The sequence below is a fragment of the Carassius carassius genome, chromosome 33, assembly GCF_963082965.1.
Source record: "Carassius carassius chromosome 33, fCarCar2.1, whole genome shotgun sequence".
In the NCBI taxonomy this organism is placed as follows: domain Eukaryota; kingdom Metazoa; phylum Chordata; class Actinopteri; order Cypriniformes; family Cyprinidae; genus Carassius; species Carassius carassius.
In genome coordinates this window covers 5,917,472-5,937,372 of record NC_081787.1, presented here as the reverse complement: position 1 = coordinate 5,937,372, position 19,901 = coordinate 5,917,472, and the positions used below count along the sequence as shown (strand labels likewise).

General features: G+C 45.1%; 1 protein-coding gene across 1 annotated transcript; it reads left to right on the top strand.

Moving 5' to 3' along the window:
• Window positions 1–255: 255 nt before the first annotated feature.
• Window positions 256–6,118, top strand: LOC132113567 (neuronal PAS domain-containing protein 4A-like). Its single transcript, XM_059521399.1, has 8 exons — window positions 256–731; window positions 1,060–1,223; window positions 1,369–1,471; window positions 1,562–1,868; window positions 1,990–2,099; window positions 2,338–2,473; window positions 2,571–4,330; window positions 4,440–6,118. The coding sequence occupies exons 1-8, from the start codon at window positions 557–559 to the stop codon at window positions 4,466–4,468; spliced, it is 2,784 nt and encodes a 927-aa protein (XP_059377382.1). The 5' UTR covers window positions 256–556; the 3' UTR covers window positions 4,469–6,118.
• Window positions 6,119–19,901: the final 13,783 nt, after the last annotated feature.

Here is a 19,901-nt window from a genome sequence, read left to right as displayed (position 1 = left end):
GAGCTCCCGATTTCAAGCCAACGTCATCAACGGAGAGAGGGGATGCTGACGTCGGAGCGGAGTCAGAGCTCACGGTTTGGGAGGGGTGAGACGAGTGAAATTCAGTATTGCTTACACTGATATGAAATGTATAAATCCCCCGGCCCCCCTTACACTCCATCCCCCTCCCCTGCGCTCTTTTTTACGTCGGTGTTGGCGCGTTGGGAGCCCCCCTACACTGGTGAAGCCCCAGCCTATATAAGTTACCGGCTTGCAATGTTACTCCACCAGATTTACGGACTCCGGATATCTGGGCGAGAGACGGCTCCAGCAGCAGCCGACTGACTCAATCTCCGGTCCGCAACCTGAGCCAGGCGCTGTGGCGGAACCGCGGGGGGAAACCCGGGAAAGGCAGGCGAAAGGAGAAGAGCAGCCGTACTCTGGACATGTGCTGAGATGACACACCTGTGAACGCGCCTAAACTATTTTGGGAAGGAGCCTCACACTTTTCTGAACTTGCACCGTAGTCTATACTTTCAGCGAAGCTCAGTAAGAGTCCTCAGCGTCAGTCACCACAATGTATCGGTCCACCAAAGGAGCGTCGAAAGCTCGAAGAGACCAGATAAACGCGGAAATTAGGAACCTGAAGGACTTGTTGCCCATCTCCGATGTGGACAAGTCTCGTCTCTCCTATCTACATATCATGTCGCTGGCTTGCATGTACACGAGAAAGTCTGTCTTCTTTAGTCCAGGTAAATAGAATTTCAGTTGTTTTGGAAAATATAAAGGTATTTTCTGTAATGCTTGAATTAGTGTTGAGGAATTGCCCCGAGTTTTTGCAACAGGTGACTCTTGGTTTTTTTTAACACTGTGTGAGCTCCTTATGCTAGAGAACTATGTTTTAGATACGAAAGAACATGTAGTTCAAACTGCGCTTTAAAATGACTTCTCTCCATGGTGCTGAAACAGAAACGCTGTCCATGGTGCTGAAATTAAAATCATGCTATCGCATTTGTGGATTTGCTTTTCTTATGAATGAAATGTAATAGTTTATTCAGTCTTTAAATTACGTTTTTTCAGATACAGCTGCAGCTAGCAGTGCTGAGGAAACCGAGGAATTTCTCACATTTCATGAACTGAATGAGTTGGTACAAATGATGCCAGGTTTTCTTTTGCTATTGACTGGAGAAGGCAAGTTACTGTACCTGTCAGACAGCGTCTCTGAGCATCTCGGACACTCAATGGTGAGTGAAGCAGACAAAAAAGTTATTGTCATTAAATCTTTATAGACATCCTGTCCCTTTCATCTCAAGTTATTTCAGCCTATTCTTAAGAAATATAAATGAAAGAGGAAGTTCACTCACAGTGTATTCTATTTTGAATATTTAGGTAGATTTGGTCGCTCAAGGGGACAGTGTGTATGACATAATAGACACTGCAGACCATTTTATTATGAGGAGTAACTTGGTGCCTCCAACTTCACCTGACACAGGTAAGATCTTTAAAAAATGGCACACTTTTGAGATATACGTACATATATGATATCTTCGTGCTCATTAATTTTTGTGCCTTTCCTCCTTAGATCGTCTGTTCCGCTGCAGATTCAACACCTCCAAATCAGTACGTAGGCAGAGCACAGGCAATAAGCTTGTCTTAATCCGAGCTCGCTGCCTGTCACAACCTCCCAAAGAGTCTTCCCCAGGATCCTATTGGACTTCCAACCCAGTCTGGATATGTTTCTGTGCTCCTCTGGAGCCTCACACTTCCCGAGGTGGAACTGCCCAAGACAGAGAGCCACCATCAGCTGCAGCACTAGAGAGCAGCTTCTTCCTGCCATGTTTCCATTCTCTGCACAGCCGTGACATGAGACTTCAGGAAGCGCAAGACAGGTGAGGTTAAATGACTCAAGTGATTTTATAAAACTGTGATATACTAATAATAATGTGCTTTGAAAAATAATAATACAAAATAATAATTTTCTTATATTTTTCCTTTTTTTTCATCTTATAGTGTGAACGTTTATTTGGGTCTAAATGTGGAGACTCTGCGGTCCCAATCTTGGTACAGTTTCCTGCATCCTCAGGATCTTTCACATGCCTCAGCTCAGCACTGCAGCCTATGTGAGTCTCACTCCTGAATGACTAAACACACAAAACACAGCCATATTTGCTTGGTTAGGCCCAGCATGAGTACTCTTCTAACTCACAGTTGCCTATCAACTTTTTACACTTGCAGAGAGCAATACAGAATAATGTGCATCTGCAGTAATAAAAGCACTTCTGACCACCCACCAAGACATGACACAAAAGCTTGCAAAAAGTTGAAAATGTTACTTACCCATCTTTTTACCACACACAGTGAAAGAGGGAGGAGAGGGCAGGGCTGAGATGGTGGTCCGTGTAGAGACTGCAGATCACTCATGGGTATGGCTTTACATGGTCTTGCAGCTGGAAACTGGGGAAACCCCTATTGTCAGTAACAATTTCATCATCAGGTAAGGAAGAGCCTACATCTGTAAAGTCAAGACTAATGGCCAAAACTGAAACAAGTAAGAATATCATTAATTCTGTTTCTCTTTCTCTTTGCCACAGTGAGACAGAGGCTTGGTCAGTCAGGCAGCAGCTGAGCTCTGAACAAACCCAGCTTTCCTTGGTGCTGGGCTCAAGCACTTCCCAACAAGAAAGCCTCTCAAGCCCTGACCAAGTGTTTACACCAGGAAGCAGTGGCCTCTCTGGTCAGTCATTTGACTTCAGCACGGCCACATGCAGTGCAGGATCTACTGAGGAACAAGGTGGCAGCTCCTCAATGGAGCCTGCACAACTGGAAAGTGGCCCACGTTCCAGTCTCTCTTCTTTGGAGGAAGAGAGCTTCTTCCAACACGAGCCCAGTGAAACTGTGGCCAGTCCTTCTTCTGCATCATCTCCCATTCCAGTCACGGTTGCAACAGTGTCTGACTTGGACTTCCTCACTCAGAATATTCTGCTGCCACCGGCATTCCAGATAGATCCTCTTCTACCAGCCTTGCCCCTTCCTCTTCCACCTGTGCCTACCTCCCAGGCCCAACAGACCAAGGAATTTGTGTGTACACCCCCATACACACCACAACTAGGTGGAAACAGTTTTCCCTTTGGGGAACCTCATTTTAGTTTCGATCCTACCGGGGCTACCTCACCACCTCCCCTTGCTCCAACTGCAACAGTAACAACGACAATGGCTCCATCTCTTTCTCCATCTGCACCATCAAACCCACAAGGCAGCCCACCTCCTCCAACGACAACACTCTCAAGTATTTTGCCTCTCACTATAACATCTCCAACAACAGAGATCCTCTTCCCAGTGGAGCCTTGCAGTGGGTCGCTCTATGAGAAACTCCCTCCTACTCCTGACAGTCCAGGTGATGGTGACTGTACGGTTATGACTTTACCAGAAGTCCGTGGTCCACTGTATGTTGACGTCCCCCATGGGCCACTACCTTACCCACCAGAAGGTCTCCTCACACCTGAAGCTTCACCTGGAAAACAGCCAAGTCTACCCTTCTTCTCCTCACTACGTGAGAGAGAAAAAGAGAGAATGGAGATCTCGCTTTTAGCCCAGCACATCAGCACACTAGTAGAGGGCTTCTACCTAGATCCACTCCTGACCAAGCTGGTCCCTTCCACCATTTCTGAACACTCTCAGTCTCAATCTCTTGATTCTGCGGGACTTGATTCAATCCCATTGTTGGGTGAATTCTACCCACTGAAGTCCTGGAAAGGTCTGGACCTGCCCATCTTCCCTGATGATGACTCTCTGTTTGAGGAGAGTGTCATGGAGACCCTTCTGCAGGACCTCATGTCCTCTGCTCCCCTCTCACCGACACACACTTCCTACTGTCACTCCAGCCCCCCCTCCTCTCCCTCCAGTCCTGAGTGCTGGTGCCCACCCTTGCACTTTGACGGGGTCTCTGCTATGAGTGCCAGTCACTTCTGTAGCGTCCAATCGGCGCACTGTAACAATGAGGCCGGGCGAGGGGCTATGATGTCGCCAGTCAACACAGGCAACATGGCAGATGGGAAGGCGGCAGGTGAAGTTGCCATGGAGACAGAGGTAGCATCATCACCTCTGTACATGGGCATACCAACATCTCCACCACTGCAGCTGACTGCCTCGCCAACCACCCCAGTTTTGTTGCCTGTCTCTTCGCCTGTCAGCCCCGCATCGCCCGGCCTGCCCTGCGCCCAGTCCCTCCTCGAGGAGCTGGCCGCCCTGGAACCCATGTTTGGGGCAGGTGCCTCGATCACCCCTGGCCTGGGGCAACAACCTGAGTTGTATCAACTCCAAATTCATGCGCCGCAACAGTGCTTCCACAAAGGTGAGAGCTGGCATTTTTGCTGATCACTGTGCTTTGTTGATATTTTTGTCAAACTGATGTTATTATTGGTTTTTAACATTTTGTCCCATTCATTCTTTTTGTCTTTCAGATGGGAGTGGAAGTGATCCTCCGTTCTAAAATAAGTCTGTGACTTACTTCATTAAGTATGGCATATTGTCATATTTCATGGAGCTACTTTTGCTGAAAAGTGAATATTAATTAACTGTATAAATATATACATAATGTATATAGTGCCAAAAAAGACTTGAACTTCCTCAAATCCATGGAGAGTATATCGTCATGTTCACAATTGTTCATCTAATTATCCATTCATTTATGTTAATAATAGTGCAACCATTTGGTAGCAATGCAATATACTAGTCTTAAACAAGATGACTAAGAGATCAATGTATGTCTTTTTGCTATAATGTAACATGAGCTTTTATGAGTGAAAGTTACAGCTCTGACTTTGTAAGTGTAAACTGACTTACAAACTTGCATTTGTATTCACTTGTAGTGAAAACTCAGTTGTGAACTTTGGGGACATAAAAAAAGATTAACCTTTCAGTAAGAAACAACAGATAGCTTATAGCTCAATGCTTGTCATCCAGCATTACACACACAAAGCCCATTGTGTCTAAAGTATTCACATAATAAATCAATATTTAGTATTTCAAAAAGTGACCAGTTTCTAAAAGTATCAACATCAGCATGTTTCCCACAGCTGATTCACTTTACTCTCCAATCTTCCAGCTCAGTAACCGTAATGTCAGACACAATAATAAAAACAAGTGAATTCAGACTACATTGGGCTTTGAGTTTGTGAATGCAATTATTGGACATATCATTTCAAATGTGTTTCAATGTGATGTACAAATGTGAACAAATTCCACTTTTTTTGTGCAACAAATCAAGTATTCACATTGTTCTCCTACTGGCCGGCGGACACAAGCTGCAGGGGAAGCCCCCAGGGAGAAGGACAAAATATTGTGCATGGCTTTGCATGCACGGACATTACTGGACTTATTTCTAGCTACTACTGAGTGATGGAGTAACGAATCCATTCGACCGGCTACTCCAATGGACATAGCTAGAAGAAATTGCACTGGACTTTTGCAGCATCAATATTTGTAATGCTTGCAATCTGCTGAAACTCTTGTGTGCCTGGCACATCAAGAGTTTGCAGACCAAAGTGAAACAGCACCTTTATTCAGTGAATACCACAGTGACATCGTAACTTTGCTGTCTGCGGTGTGGAGTGGTGACAATGAATGTGTGAATGATCGATTCTTCTTTTTTGAGAGGGGTTAAAAAAAAACAAAGCAAAGTTTTGTTTTAAAAAATGAGTGAGAAAATATGGATGGGGTACTATTTCTATTCAGTTACTAATCGACACGGGTTGAGAATGGTTCTATTCCCATGGTGTCGACATGCTAACGTAGAGTTGTCTACGGTCAAGTAAAGGATTGATTCCTATGTTCTAGCTATTTACATGCTAAGTTTAAAAATACGTATTTTATTGTATGTATGCTGATTTAAAGGGTGCTTGGTGCACATGCCTCTAGTTAGGCATGATGCGGAATGGTTAAACATGGTAATCATTTGTACAAACAACCGTCTGTACATATCAGAAACAATTCTATCATATGAGATGAAAACATACTTGACATATGCTATTGTGATATATTATGAAGAATGGACATTGTGGATCAGTGTTCTTTTGTGTCGCTGATAAGTGTATTTGGTCGTCAAAACAGAGGCATTTATATTAAAGTGCACTTAAAAGTACTCATGTGTCGGCTTCTTATTCCTCCTAATGCCTTCCTTTTGCTAACCACTTTCCTCGCTCCCATTACTCCATCACCCTTGTCGCTGCATCCCATCTTTTCAGAGCGCTTTCCTCACTCTTTCCCCGGAGCGCAGACTGCTCAGCAACAGCACTGACGCACATTCGCGATGAGACGCTATCTGACTCAGACTGACGCACACACTTGACACAGAGGCACTCTCACAGACTGCCAGCTTCCCGTTTTGACGCACTCACGTACTGAATGCCACACGCACGTAGCCCCCCCACCTCCCTTTTTTTCTCTCAGCCCACACTCAGTGTACCTGCTATTTTGACGTCGCACGACAGCGTTATTAGATTCCAAATATGGGCTTTCCTGCTCGGAGGCACCAATTTTAGTACACTCCTCCCTTTCCTCACAGCATCCTTCCCAATAAGGGGAGAGAGAGAGGAGAGATTTGCGTTGGTATGCTAATGAATTTAACGCACAAGGGCCAGTCAGCCAATTACAGCAACTGATGTTAAGTTACCAAAAGATGTGATTCAAAGCCTCCTCCCAATTCTAGCTCTTTTATGTAAAGCCCAATCCCCTCTAACTCTTTTCTCTCTCTCGCTATTTCCTTTATTTTTAGGCACAATGCACCTTGGGGAGCTTAAATATAATCAAGCATCATAAGTATAGTAACCATCTGTCATAAAAGAGCTGTGCGTCAGCATGTGAACATTTTGTTCCAGCCTCTTATTGGTTCCCCATTGCAGCTTATTGAGAATAAGCAGTGTAACACAACCCCAGATTGGCTCTCTCACACCATCTGGTGTCAAATAGAATGCATCTATGTAGTAATCCTAAGAATATAACATCCTAAAATTAGGATAACCAGCATTTGTTAACCATGAACTAGAAAAATTGGGGAAACTGGTTAACTATATTACATCCCATATGACTGGTTTTATTTTCACAAATCAATGCTTACGATGTTCAGAAAGATCACTGAACAAAGTTTTATTTCTGTTCTTTTCTATCTGTGAAAATTATTTGTATTTCCTAAATGTATTTAAAAAAATACTATTCATAGATGTATGGTTAAAAACAAGTTAAAACAAGTCTGAAATACAAGTAATGAATGTATTTTGTCTAATGTTGAATCTCAGTGAAATACAATTGAACAACCAGTAGATAGATAAATAGATAGAGAGAGAGGGAGAGAGAGAGAGAGAGAGAGAGAGCATTTATGAATCTGTGTGTTTGTACATACAGCAAACAGAGAAAATATATGTAGTGGTATATACAGTAAACTATAAATGATATAAAATATAAAATAAACTACAACTGATGCCCCCTTGTGGAAATATACAATGCACACACGTTAGAAAGTGGAAGAAATTAGTATTCTACCTAACACTTTTTCTAGACCAAAACCACTGTAAACGTTTAGGAGAGTGACTTCGTTTCATATTTCGATGTTCGATTGTGACATGCCATGTAACATGAAATACATTACAGCACATCAAGCCATGGGGTGGTATGATTTATCTAACAGCTAAGTAACAGCTAGCTGTGTAACTTAATGATTGCATTCATTATGCAGAAATACTTTTGAAGTTGGTAGAGGCGGTTGACAAAGTTTAGTTTACATCTAAGAAAAGCCACTGACTTGGGCTCGAAGATATTCAGCTGCCAAGATCAGAAGAGAAATTTGTCTAAGATTTTAGAAAGTAGAAAAAAAAGCAGTTACGACTGTTTGAAAAGTATAGGCCCATAGGGACACATATCTAGACTCACATTTAGCTCGCAGTAATATGCAAAGCACACTCCATTCAGGATGCAGAGGAGAGGAGGGAGTTACACTCACCAAATGATGATTATCGGTGTCTGTTAGCAACTTGCAAACAGTCTTTAAAGATGCAGTGCCACCATGTGGACATTCAAGGAGCCTTCTGTGAATCAAATGGCAATTTTATGAAAAGTCGAAAAAAATTAATTAGCCTAGAATAGGCGTTAAGATCTAGTAAATAAGGAAGCAGGTACTACTTTACAATAAGGTTCCACTTATTCAAATCAATTTACTACAGTTATCATAATGTAGCAGTGAAAAAGACGTTTAAAACATTTATTAATTCAGATTCAGAAGTGACTTATTTAAACTACTAATTAGAACTCCTTTTTTTATACTCAGTTTTATTTTCATATATATATATTTTTTATGAAATTAACAAACCAAATTAATACGATGACCATCTTGACCAGTTTTGTTGGTTTTTCAGAGTTTTCCCTTACATAATTAGGAAAACAAGAAAGAATTCATTAGCTATATGCTTTCAGAATAATGATATGCATTCTTACTTCTCCCTCAGTCTTATAAATGAATTGGAGGTCTCATTTTAGCATTCAACTAACCTGGAAAGTATTTTCCATGAAGGCTCCACTTGAGTGTCTTCATCTTCAAATCGCTGCCCATTTGGTTACACTCATCCTCTTCTGCATTTCTTTGAAGTGGAGCAGACATTATCTTCCAGCTCAAATTGCATCTCAGCATAAATTCAGCGTATGTGGAGCAAACTTCTTCTAATGTTTGGTATTTCTAAGAAAGTTGTTCAAATGTATACATTCAGATTCAACATGTAAACTGTACATAGTTCAGACTTCAAATTAACATTCATTGATAGTAGGCTACTCATCATGGCGATGTAGCACACTCTCACTTTTCCACAGACTCTGGCTACAGTTAATATGCACAAGACTTGCTTATATTTAACAAACTTATATTTAGGCTACTATAAAATGAGAGGAAATGGACTTAAATCAGGAAAGACGCCATATCATGTAAAAACTTTAAAAACTGTTTTATGGTGTTTTGCCTACTGAAAGCTTCCTTGGAAATAAAAACTTAACAATTGGCATGTTGTTAAACTACAGTATGAATCCACTAAGCCATCCAAAGTTGCGAATTTAACTTATGGGAATATGCATTAAAACATGTCCAAATAAGCACCGTTTCCATCCAACGAGTCATAGAGGAAAAAAATCGCCCCTTCCTGTGAAAAGTAGGAGAAGCCACTGAATATAATAATTTTTATGGAATAAACTACACTTAAAAATTATTTTACAGTTTTGTTGTTTCAATGATTTTTTGTTTACATTTGACACAGATTGCAGTTTCTGAATTTGTTCATTTGACTTAATGTTTTAAGTTTTCACTGTCTCAACTAGTTTGTAAGTTAACTGAACTAGAGTATTTGCCCTCTCAACTTAAAAAAAAATGTGTTGAATCAATATCACATTCTCAATATCACTTATCGCAAGGCTTCTAAAATATTTAACAATCTTGAGTCCATTGCAATCTATCTTTAAGAAACATTTTTTTTTTCATTAAATCCTTTTTTTTCACTTCTTTGTCAATGGCATATTCTGTTAATTTTGTTTAGCTTTTCTAACTTCTGATGATGTCCGTTTGCCCCTTTACTTCATAACTGTTGTAATTTTTTATCAACTGCAAAAAACAAACAAACAAACAAACAAAAAAATATCACATCGCGACAGCTCGTGAAGACCATTGCAGACATATGCCATCCGACATTAAACGCCAAGAAGAAGAAGAAGACCATTGCAAACCGTCGTCAGCCATCTTGGTGTGCTTCATCAGAAAGTGTGGGAATTTTCTTAGTCTTCATATTGTAAGTAAATATTTGTATTTATTGGTTTATATGTGTAAAATTATGTATGTTGTCTAAGAAGAGTTTCAATGAACTAAAAATGTTAAGGCAACCAGGTTACTTATAGTTAAACCAACAAATCATCTTTACAGTATACTTGCACCAAAGAGCGATCAGATGAAACACAGTGTGGTAGTCTTTCAGAGGTGGATGCCTGCTGTTTGGGAATGCTGTGCAGTCGTTTAAGACAGTTCTGGGATGCAATTATACAGTTATACTTTGAGGACAGACTTTGCTCTGGCATTTAATAATGACCATAACAACATTTCCATGCTCTGCAACAGGATCAGTCCTCTGATTAGTCAGGTTTGCCATCCCACAGTGCAAAGTCAAATGACTTTTTCTATAAGCATGAAGGAATTTATTTGGCAAATGCTTTTCCTCTCCCATTATTAGCATTAACTCTTTTTTACGTCAAAAACACTTGAAGCGAGCGTAAAACCCTTTTTTTTGTGAATTAAAGGATTTTTCTCTCAAAATTTGTCATTACCTCACTTGTTTCTGATGCGATGCTTTAAAATGTGCATAAAAACCGGGTGATGAAAACATAGCTACTGTACTTCTATCTTCTCACAGCCTCGTTTTCATTCTTGTCAAAAATGAAACATGGCACTACCCTGAACAAGGTCTGTGCTATATTTCTGATTCCTTACTAATCTACTTTTTGCAATATTCAGGAGGCAGTGTAGTGAGTTCATTACAGGTATATAATAATGAAGTTTGGTTGAATTACATAACACCAAATCTCATTTGTATAGCAAAAACACAATGCAGATCTTATATGACCACATGACCGTGTCTGGGAAAGACTCTTGCCTCTAAACTCTTACAGGGCTCTTGTGAGATTCTGCACTTTGACAAGCTTCATCCAATGCATACGATACAGATTCTGGTGCCTTTATCAAAAGGCCATGAGAAATCACATCCTCTTTATGTTATCTCTCCTCCTTCCCTGTTCTCGTGAAATTGCAGTCAGCGACATGGGGAACACTTTGTCACTGAAGCCTGGATAGAGTGCAAGACCTTGCAATCTCGTTCAAATCAGAGAGAGACAGAGCCAAAGGGTCTACTGTGGTACTCAGAGAGGAAAAAGATAACTTCATTCACTTTCGACTAACATTTGGAAAACAATCACAAATGCACTTGACTTTTAAGGCAAGTGATTTGCCAGTGCTTGTGAAGTCACTGGGTCAGTTGAGCTACTCCATCACAGACCAAATTACAATCCATTACACAATTTCCCTTTGCCTACAAAGCCTGGCCCTTCTAAGATTTCTTTCCCAAGCTGTATCCCAATAGTTAAGCAATCATAATGTTAATGTTTATGTCTAAAAGAAGAGTTTGTTTCTTCATCTGAACAGATTTAGAGAAATTTAGCATTACATCACTTGCTCACCAATAGATCCTCTGCAGTGAATGGGTGCCGTCAGAATGAAAGTCCAAACAGCTGATAAAAACAGCACAATAATCCCCACGTAAACCACACAACTCCTTCGATTAACATCTTGTGAATCGAAAAGCTGTTTGTAAGAAACAAAACCACCATTAAGATTTTTTTTAGCAGATTTTCATTTTTGGGTGAAGTTCATACCTTATAGTTGCATTTATCAGATTACAGCTGGGCGATAATTTAGTTAATTTTTTTTTACAATACAAGCAGTTGACTTATGCTATAGGTATGTGACCCTGGACCACAAAACCTGCCAATTTTTCGAATTTGAGACTTATACATCATCTGAAAGCTGAATAAATAATGCTTTCCATTGATATACAGTAGTGATGCGCGGGTCTCTCATAACGGTTGGAGCGGGTTAAGAAATTGTCACTTTATTGCGGGGCGGGTCACTAAAAACAAATTTTTAAAAAATCCATTTATGTTGCATTTAAAATTTTGATTCTTTCAAGAGATTCGTTGATTTTCAGTTCGTTCACCAAAATGATTCATTCACTGATTCGTTCAGTGACCCTTTCTTCATATTACACAAATACGCCAGCAGTTGGCGAAAAAGAGTGTCTTATGTGTTAGCCTATGTCTTAAGTCAACGAACGTATTTACTTGTGACAAAAACTGATTTGGCTTTATTAAAGTGTGTATGATCGCATTAAATTAATAGTCTAAATAAATTGTTCAGATTAACAAAGCACGATGTTTTATCGGGGATTAAACGTGGAGTTATGTTCCGTATTCCAAAAATGAAAACAAGCGTATGTGCACCAATAACTGCGCGTTGTATCTGCTTGGCCGACTGACCCTGTATAGCCTACTCTCATTCATTTCGTTCACGAACGAGATGTATCAGTTCATTCAACTCTTTCACCTACGAGAAGATCGTATTCGTTCACTACATTCAACAAGTCACTTGCTCCGTCACATCTTGAGTAACTCTTTTTGACAGGATGAAACAGTTCTGTTCTCTTACGAGAGCTCTCTCGTACTGCGTCTTAGCTAAGACGCTACGGGAAAAGTCTCTTTTCACGAAATACTGAAGCAAAAAATTATCCTTAATTTTGTATTTTTGTAAAGCGCATTTGCAGCAGTACACAGCCATAGGCGAGACGGCTCGTTCGCTCATTGGCTTGTTCTGCGGCAACTGCACAGCCTATCGAGCGCGGGCTGATGCAACATCAGACCAATAAGGGCGCTTCGCGCCCTTCTTGCCACTTCCCGCCGAAACGGGTGTGGCCCAACCTATAAAAGGAGCTCGAAAAGGCTGACTCACCTGATTTTTCATCTCTTCAGCGAAGCTCACGCATCGCTGGATCACGGAGGAAGCAAGCGCCGTCTGAGAAAGCACATCAGCAGGACGAGCCATTCTGAAGCTGCTGGCATCGCCGCCTTCCATTGCCGTTCCTGCTGCGCTATCCGGCGCCTATATCCTTTCAATCCTGTTATATACAAGCTGTTCTTTATGTGTGTGTGTGTGTTCGCCCTGCGACACACACTCGTAAAAGAGCTCGCGTCTTTTTTAAGATGCCTTCCTGCGGCTCGTCAGAACCCCACTCAGCGAGGGAGACCGGTACGTCATCTGTGTCTCCTGCCTGGGTGAAGATCATGCAGCGCTCGCTCGCTGACGGCGGATGCCCCCACTGCGAGCTGTTGCCATGGTGACTCTGAGGACTCGCCTGGCCTTTTTCTCTGAGCCTGCATTCTCCGCTGCGCTGAGGCGCCGTAAAAGCATCGCTTCCAGCGGATTCTGGAACCATCTTCAGCTCAACCGAGCTCGCCGGTTCGCCCTGCTTCACCGGCCCCCCCTGCATCGCTTCCCGGTGGGCAGCGCCCGCTGTTTGCCGGCGCGTCGTCCGAGGAAGTCGATCTCAGGGCCGCGTCGGGGGAAGAGGACACGCGCTCTCTGCTAGCTTCGGGCAGTGAGGGCTGGGCGAGCTCCGAGGATCTCGCGCCTTCTGCTCAGAAGCCCAGCAGACGAGCTGACATCGAGAAGGAGCCGGGGCGAAGGCTCGTGTTGGCCGTGATGAGTCTCGGCCGCGAGTGGTTTGCACCAGCCCCCCCCCCCCCTCTCGTTCCCGGCTGGATGGTATTTCCCTTTCGGATGAGCGTACTTCTCAAAGCCCGCCTCATTTCTTCCTGAGCTTCACGAAGAGGTGGCGAAGGCTTGGAACGCTCCATATTCAGCACGAACTCGTTCGTCTGTCTCACTAGCATTCTCCACACTGATGATGCTAAAAACAGGAACTACCACTCACTTCCGCCGGTGGAACAGGCGATAGCGACGCACCTTTGTCCGCCCTCTGCTGGACGGCGGCAAAAGCGGTGTTGCCATCTAAAGCCTCCTGTGTGACGCTGCGTCGGCACTACTAACGATGGCTGCTTCATCGAAGCGCAGGTGTACGAGTTCCGCTGTGGCCGAGCTCTCACCCAAGCGCACCGCTGTTTCAGTTCCAGGAATTGTGACTGTCTCAGCGTTTTCTGCAATGCGCAAGCCTGCACAGTTGCCCGCTTGCCTGCACACAAAAGCCGTTATCACAACAGCTTCAGCAACGCAGCTCGAGACCCCCGTTCTCGCTCTACTGGCCGTCGCCCCGCGCCGCGGGGACCGCGGCAGAGGATTACGGTGAGGCCGGGAGCCCCGAAGCCATCCTGGGAAAGCCATCTACGCATGCTGCATGACGCTGCGTCGGCACTACACACGATGGCTGCTTCATCGAAGCGCCGGTGTACGAGTTCCGCTGCGGCCGGGCTCTCACCTAAGCGCGCCGCTGTTTCAGTTTCCAGAGATTGTGACTGTTTCAGCGTTGTTTGCAATGCGCAAGCCTGTACGGTTGCCCGCTTGCCTGCACACGAAAACCGTTATCACGGCTACCCAGATATTTCCCGAAAAAGGTGTAATTCCTGGTGTCCCGGCCACGGCCGAAGGTGCTATAAATGTAGTGACGATGCCCACTGCTCAGTGCCCATCTCCGCATATAAGCACAGCCCTTCACACAGGGCTCACGCCTATAAAAGCGACTCAAGTCGATCACGCGCACTACATAGTAGACGTGCCCACTCCTCAGTGCCCACAATCACTATGTCACACGCGTCATGTGGTTTCTGTAAAAACGAAACCCGTGCACGTTCGTCCGGCCACGGCCGATGGTGCTATAAATGTAGTGACGATGCCCACTCCTCAGTGCCCATCTCCACATGTAAGCACAGCCCTGCACACAGGGCCTGCGCCCATAATGTCGACTCAAGTCGGTCGCGCACACTGCATAGTAAACGTGCCCACCCCTCAGTGCCCACAATTACTATGTCACACGCGTCATGTGGTTTCTGTAAAAACGAAACCCGTGCATGCTCGTCCGGCCACGGCCGATGGTGCTATAAATGCAGTGACGATGCCCACTACCCAGTGCCCATCTCCACATGTAAGCACAGCCCTGCACACAGGGCTAGCGCACATAAGATCGACACAGATCGGTCGAGCGCGCCGCATAGTAAACGTGCCCACTTCCCAGTGCCCACATACACTATGTCACATACGGCGCGGGGCTTCTGTAAAAACGAGGCCCGTGCACATACATTCTGCACAGGCAGACAGCGAGTTGAAAGTGGTAAAAGTGCACACATGCAGCCCACGGTTACTCGCAGATATATCGAGTCCCACGGGACCCGCTCAGCCTCCCTCCAGTCGGTTAAGCGCCGGAACGGGGTCGAGGAAGAGCGATCTGCCCGCTGTGATCAGCGCGCTCCCCGCCTCAGATGCGCAGCACACTCGAGCGCCGCCGTTGCCCAGTCAACAGAGCGCGTTTCGCATCCAGCCCTTAGCCATTCATGCAGATGCATGGTCAGTGCTTCCAGGGGTTTCGGATTGGGTGCTAGGCATTATAAAGAGAGGCTACTCGCTACAGTTTTCTCGACGCCCACCGTGCTTTTCAGCGCGCGTCAAAACTACGGTCAAAACAGAAGTAGCACACATACTTCGGGCCGAAATATCAAAACTGTTGAGCAAAGGGGCTGTAGAGCCTGTGTCTCAAAGCGAGGGGGGGCTGTACAGCAGATACTTTCTGGTGCCCAAGAGAGACGGGGGTCTCCGGCCCATACTGGATCTAAGACAGCTGAACAGGCATTGATGAAACGCAGTTTCAAAATGCTCACGACCAGGAAGCTCCTCGCGCAGATTCGCAGAGGGGACTGGTTCATGTCAATAGATCTGAAGGACGCGTATTTTCAAATACAGATAGCGTCAAACCACAGGCGATATTTGAGATTCGCCTTCGAGGGCCAGGCATACCAGTTTGCAGTCCTGCCATTCGGCTTGTCCGTAGCTCCTCGTACGTTTACGAGGTGCATGGATGCAGCGCTCGCTCCTCTTAGACTCAGAGGCACACGAGTGCTGAATTATTTGGACGACTGGCTGGTTCTGGCCCGATCATGAGCGGAGCTCATGGACCACAGAGCCGTTTTACTCGATCACCTCGAGAAGCTCGGCCTCAGTGTCAATTGGGTGAAGAGTTCGCTGAACCCCAGTCAGACGATCCTGTTTCTGGGTATAGTTCTGAACTCGTGTTCCATGACGGCGCGGCTGTCACCACAGCGCGCGATGGGCATTCAGCGTGCAGCGAGTTCTTTCCGCTGTGGCGCGACTGTGGCGCTCAAACACTGTCAAAAGATGCTGGGTTTCATGGCCTCAGCATCTCCGGTTCTGCGGCTGGGCCTGCTCCGCATGCGCCCCCTGCAGTTCTGGCTGAAGGCTCGGGTGCCGCGCAGAGCGTGGGCGTCTGGCCGGCTGCATTTCAAGGTCGATCAGAGCTGTGTTGCGGCTCTAGCACCTTGGACAGCGAACGGCTGGTACCGATCAGGTGTAAGCCTGGGGACTTCCCCGAGTGTGAAAATGGTGTCGACGGACGCCTCCACTTCGGGATGGGGAGCGCTGCTCGAAGGCAGACCGTCCTTTGGCCTATGGTCAGAACGGGAAAAGCTCCATCATATCAACTGCCTGGAAATGCTGGCAGTGGAGAACGCGCTGACGCGCTTTTGTCCCCATATCAAGGATCACCACGTCATAGTCCGTTCGGACAACATGTCCGTGGTGTCCTACATAAATCGCCAGGTCGGTCTCGGGTCCCGAAACCTGTGCAGGCTGACGGAACGCCTCCTGATTTGGGCTCAGCGCAACGTGCGCTCGCTGAGAGCAGTGCATGTGCCTGGACTGCAGAATCTGGGTCCAGACAGGCTGTCCAGAGGCAATGTTCCTACGGGCGAATGGTCTCTACACCCGCAAACAGTCCGGCTGTTGTGGGAGAGATTTGGCATGGCGGAGGTGGACCTCTTTGTGTCCCACGAAAACGCTCACTGCCCCGCGTTCTTTTCCAAGAACGAAAGCGCGCTGTCACGGAGATGGCCGTGCTGCCCGCTTTATGCGTTCCCTCCCGTCTCCCTCCTTCCGCAGGTGATAGAACGGGTGAGAGAAACGAGATGTTCAATACTGCTTGTAGCACCTCTTTGGAAGAACCAACCATGGTTCCCAGATTTGATGCAGTTAGCAGATGTCGCCCCGTGGCCGGTACCGTTGAGGAGAGACCTCCTCTCGCAGGCCAGGGGCTCGATTTGGCACCCTCAACCGGAGTTGTGGTCCCTCTATGTATGGGCACTCAATGGTTACCCGCTGATCTCGCAGTGGGAGTGCTAAATACCATCACTCAGGCTAGAGCTCCGTCGACACGACGTCTGTATGCCTCGAAGTGGTCGGTGTTCTCCAGCTGGTGCACAGCTCGAGGTTATTCACCCCTTAGTTGTGAGGTGACGGAGGTCCTCTCCTTCCTTCAGGAGCTGTTGGATAAGGGCAGAGCCCCATCCACACTCAAAGTTTATGTGGCTGCCATCGCGGCGTTTTCTGAAACGGCGTCCGGTCAGTCAATAGGAAGGAATGATTTAGTCATCCGGTTCCTCAGAGGAGCTAGGAGGCTGAATCCTCCCAGACCTCCGTCAGTCCCTATGTGGGACCTCGCGGCGGTTTTGGAGGCCTTGAAAGGTCCCCCTTTCAAGCCTATCCAATCGATTAGCCTTCAGCATCTGTCGTTCAAGACAGTATTCTTGTTGGCTCTCGCTTCTGTGAAGCGTGTGGGTGATTTGCACGCGCTCTCGGTGAGCCAGTCGTGCTTGGAGTTTGGGCCCAATGACTCAAGAGTCATACTCAAACCTAGGCACGGTTATGTGCCGAAATCCCTCAACACACCGTTTCGGGCTCAGGTTATTGCCCTGTCTGCCCTGCCGGTGTCAGGGGAGGATGGAGACTCGAGTCTTCTTTGCCCTGTCAGGGTTTTAAGAGCTTATGTGTCTCGCTCTGCTGCCTTTCGGCAGACGGAGCAGCTATTTGTCTCGTTCGGTGGGACAGACTCTTTCGAGACAGACTCTATCCAGATGGATAGTTGATGCCATAGCGTTAGCTTACGCTTCCAGGGGCCTTCAGTGCCCGTTGGGCGTCAGAGCACACTCCACAAGAGGCATCGCCTCGTCGTGGGCGTGGTCTACTGGGATCTCCTTGCAGGATATATGTATGGCGGCAGGTTGGGCCTCGCCGTCTACATTTATCAGGTTCTATAACCTGGAGGTTCCCACCTTGCAAGCAAGGCTGCTGTCGGTATAGGCGAATCAGGGCCCTGAGGGGAATTCTGAGTTCACGAGCGCTATGCGCTGCCGACTGTTATATGGGCAGTATTGCGTAAGACCCGCATTGCCACATTGGTCAGGCCTTGCCTCGGCTGTGTGACGTCATATTGCCGCATCTACGGATGCTGCTAGATATGGGACGGAGGGCTTTTTCCCTTTTCTGTCCTGGACTCTCTGTGAGTCCCTCAGGTGACTGTGCACTGTAAATCCTGGGCGTTGCTTCAGGTTTATTGGTGTGTGATCCCTGCGTGCACGGCGTTTTACATTGGGTTCCCGTAGCGTCTTAGCTAAGACGCAGTACGAGAGAGCTCTCGTAAGAGAACGTACTCGGTTACTAAACGTAACCTCGGTTCTCTCTAGAAGAGCGAACGAGTACTGCGTTCTCTGCCGTGCGCACGATTCCCTCTGGTTCGCTTCGGCGATGAAATAAATCAGGTGAGTCAGCCTTTTCGAGCTCCTTTTATAGGTTGGGCCACACCCGTTTCGGCGGGAAGTGGCAAGAAGGGCGCGAAGCGCCCTTATTGGTCTGATGTTGCATCAGCCCGCGCTCGATAGGCTGTGCATGCTCAAGAAATTTTACTTTATTTGCGGGGCGGGCCAAATAAGTTCATGAAAGCGGGAATTGCGGGTTGGAAAAAACCCCGCCCCGCGCATCACTAATATACAGTAGGCTACAGACCAAAAGTTTGGACACACATTCTCATTCAAAGAGTTTTCTTTATTTTCATGACTATGAAAATTGTAGAGTCACACTGAAGGGCTATTTGACCAAGAAGGAGAGTGATGGGGTGCTGCACCAGATGACCTGGCCTCCAGTCACCGGACCTGAACCCAATCGAGATGGTTTAGGGGTGAACTGGACCGCAGACTGAAGGCAAAAGGGCCAACAAGTGCTAAGCATCTCTCGGGGAACTCCTTCAAGACTGTTGGAAGACCATTTCAGGTGACTACCTCTTGAAGCTCATCAAGAGAATGCCAAGAGTGTGCAAAGCAGTAATCAAAGCAAAAGGTGGCTACTTTGAAGAACCTAGAATATGACATATTTTCAGTTGTTTCACACTTTTTTGTTATGTATATAATTCCATAAATAATTCCACATGTGTTAATGCATAGTTTTAATGCCTTCAGTGTGAATCTACAACTTTCATAGTCATGAAAATAAAGAAAACTCTTTGAATGAGAAGGTGTGTCCAAACTTTTGGTCTGTACTGTATGTATATATATATATATATATATATATATATATATAAATGTTGGCAACAGTTGTGCTTTTTTCAGGATTCTTTGATGAATAAGAAATTAAAAAGAACAGCATTTCTTCAAAATATAGATCTTTTCTAACAATTCAAATCTATGCTATCACTTCTGAACAATTTAACCCATCATTCCAAAAATAAATAAATAAATAAATAAAAAATGAAGCAGGACAACAGTTTCCTGCACTGATAATTAATCAGCATAATATGATTTCTACGGACAGTAATAAATGTATTGTTCATTGTTTTTTCCTGTTAATTAATATATTAACTAACGGTACCTTATTCTAAAGTGTTACTCATCTATCTATCTATGTGTGTGTATATATATATATATATATATATATATATATATATATATATATATATATATATATATATCTTTGCATGAGTATAGTTAATGTAGGCAGGTAAAGATGGAATTATACGTGCAACTTTTAATACATCACTGGTCGATAATAGAGATCACAGTGTTCAACCTATATACTTTTTTTTTAATACAAGAAAACGTTCAAGAACTGTTTGGGTGCATCCAATCCATTTAAATGAGCGTTAAAAATGTCAATGCATATCAACCTGTTTCAATGTGTTGCCAAAGGGCAATCTACTTCAGCACAGATGTCAAAGACATAGCAACTATAAAACATAAAAAAAAAAAACCTGGATTATTACCCAGAGTTAATTAGGAGAGATGGGTAAGCC

What these genes read in the sequence shown, in the direction of transcription:
- LOC132113567 (XM_059521399.1), top strand. Translation starts at nt 557, where the DNA reads ATGTATCGGTCCACCAAAGGAGCGTCGAAAGCTCGAAGAGACCAGATA. An exon ending in GTCTGTCTTCTTTAGTCCAG is followed by an intron (nt 732 to 1,059) that starts GTAAATAGAATT and finishes ACGTTTTTTCAG; the next exon opens with ATACAGCTGCAGCTAGCAGT. An exon ending in CTTCAGGAAGCGCAAGACAG is followed by an intron (nt 1,869 to 1,989) that starts GTGAGGTTAAAT and finishes TTCATCTTATAG; the next exon opens with TGTGAACGTTTATTTGGGTC.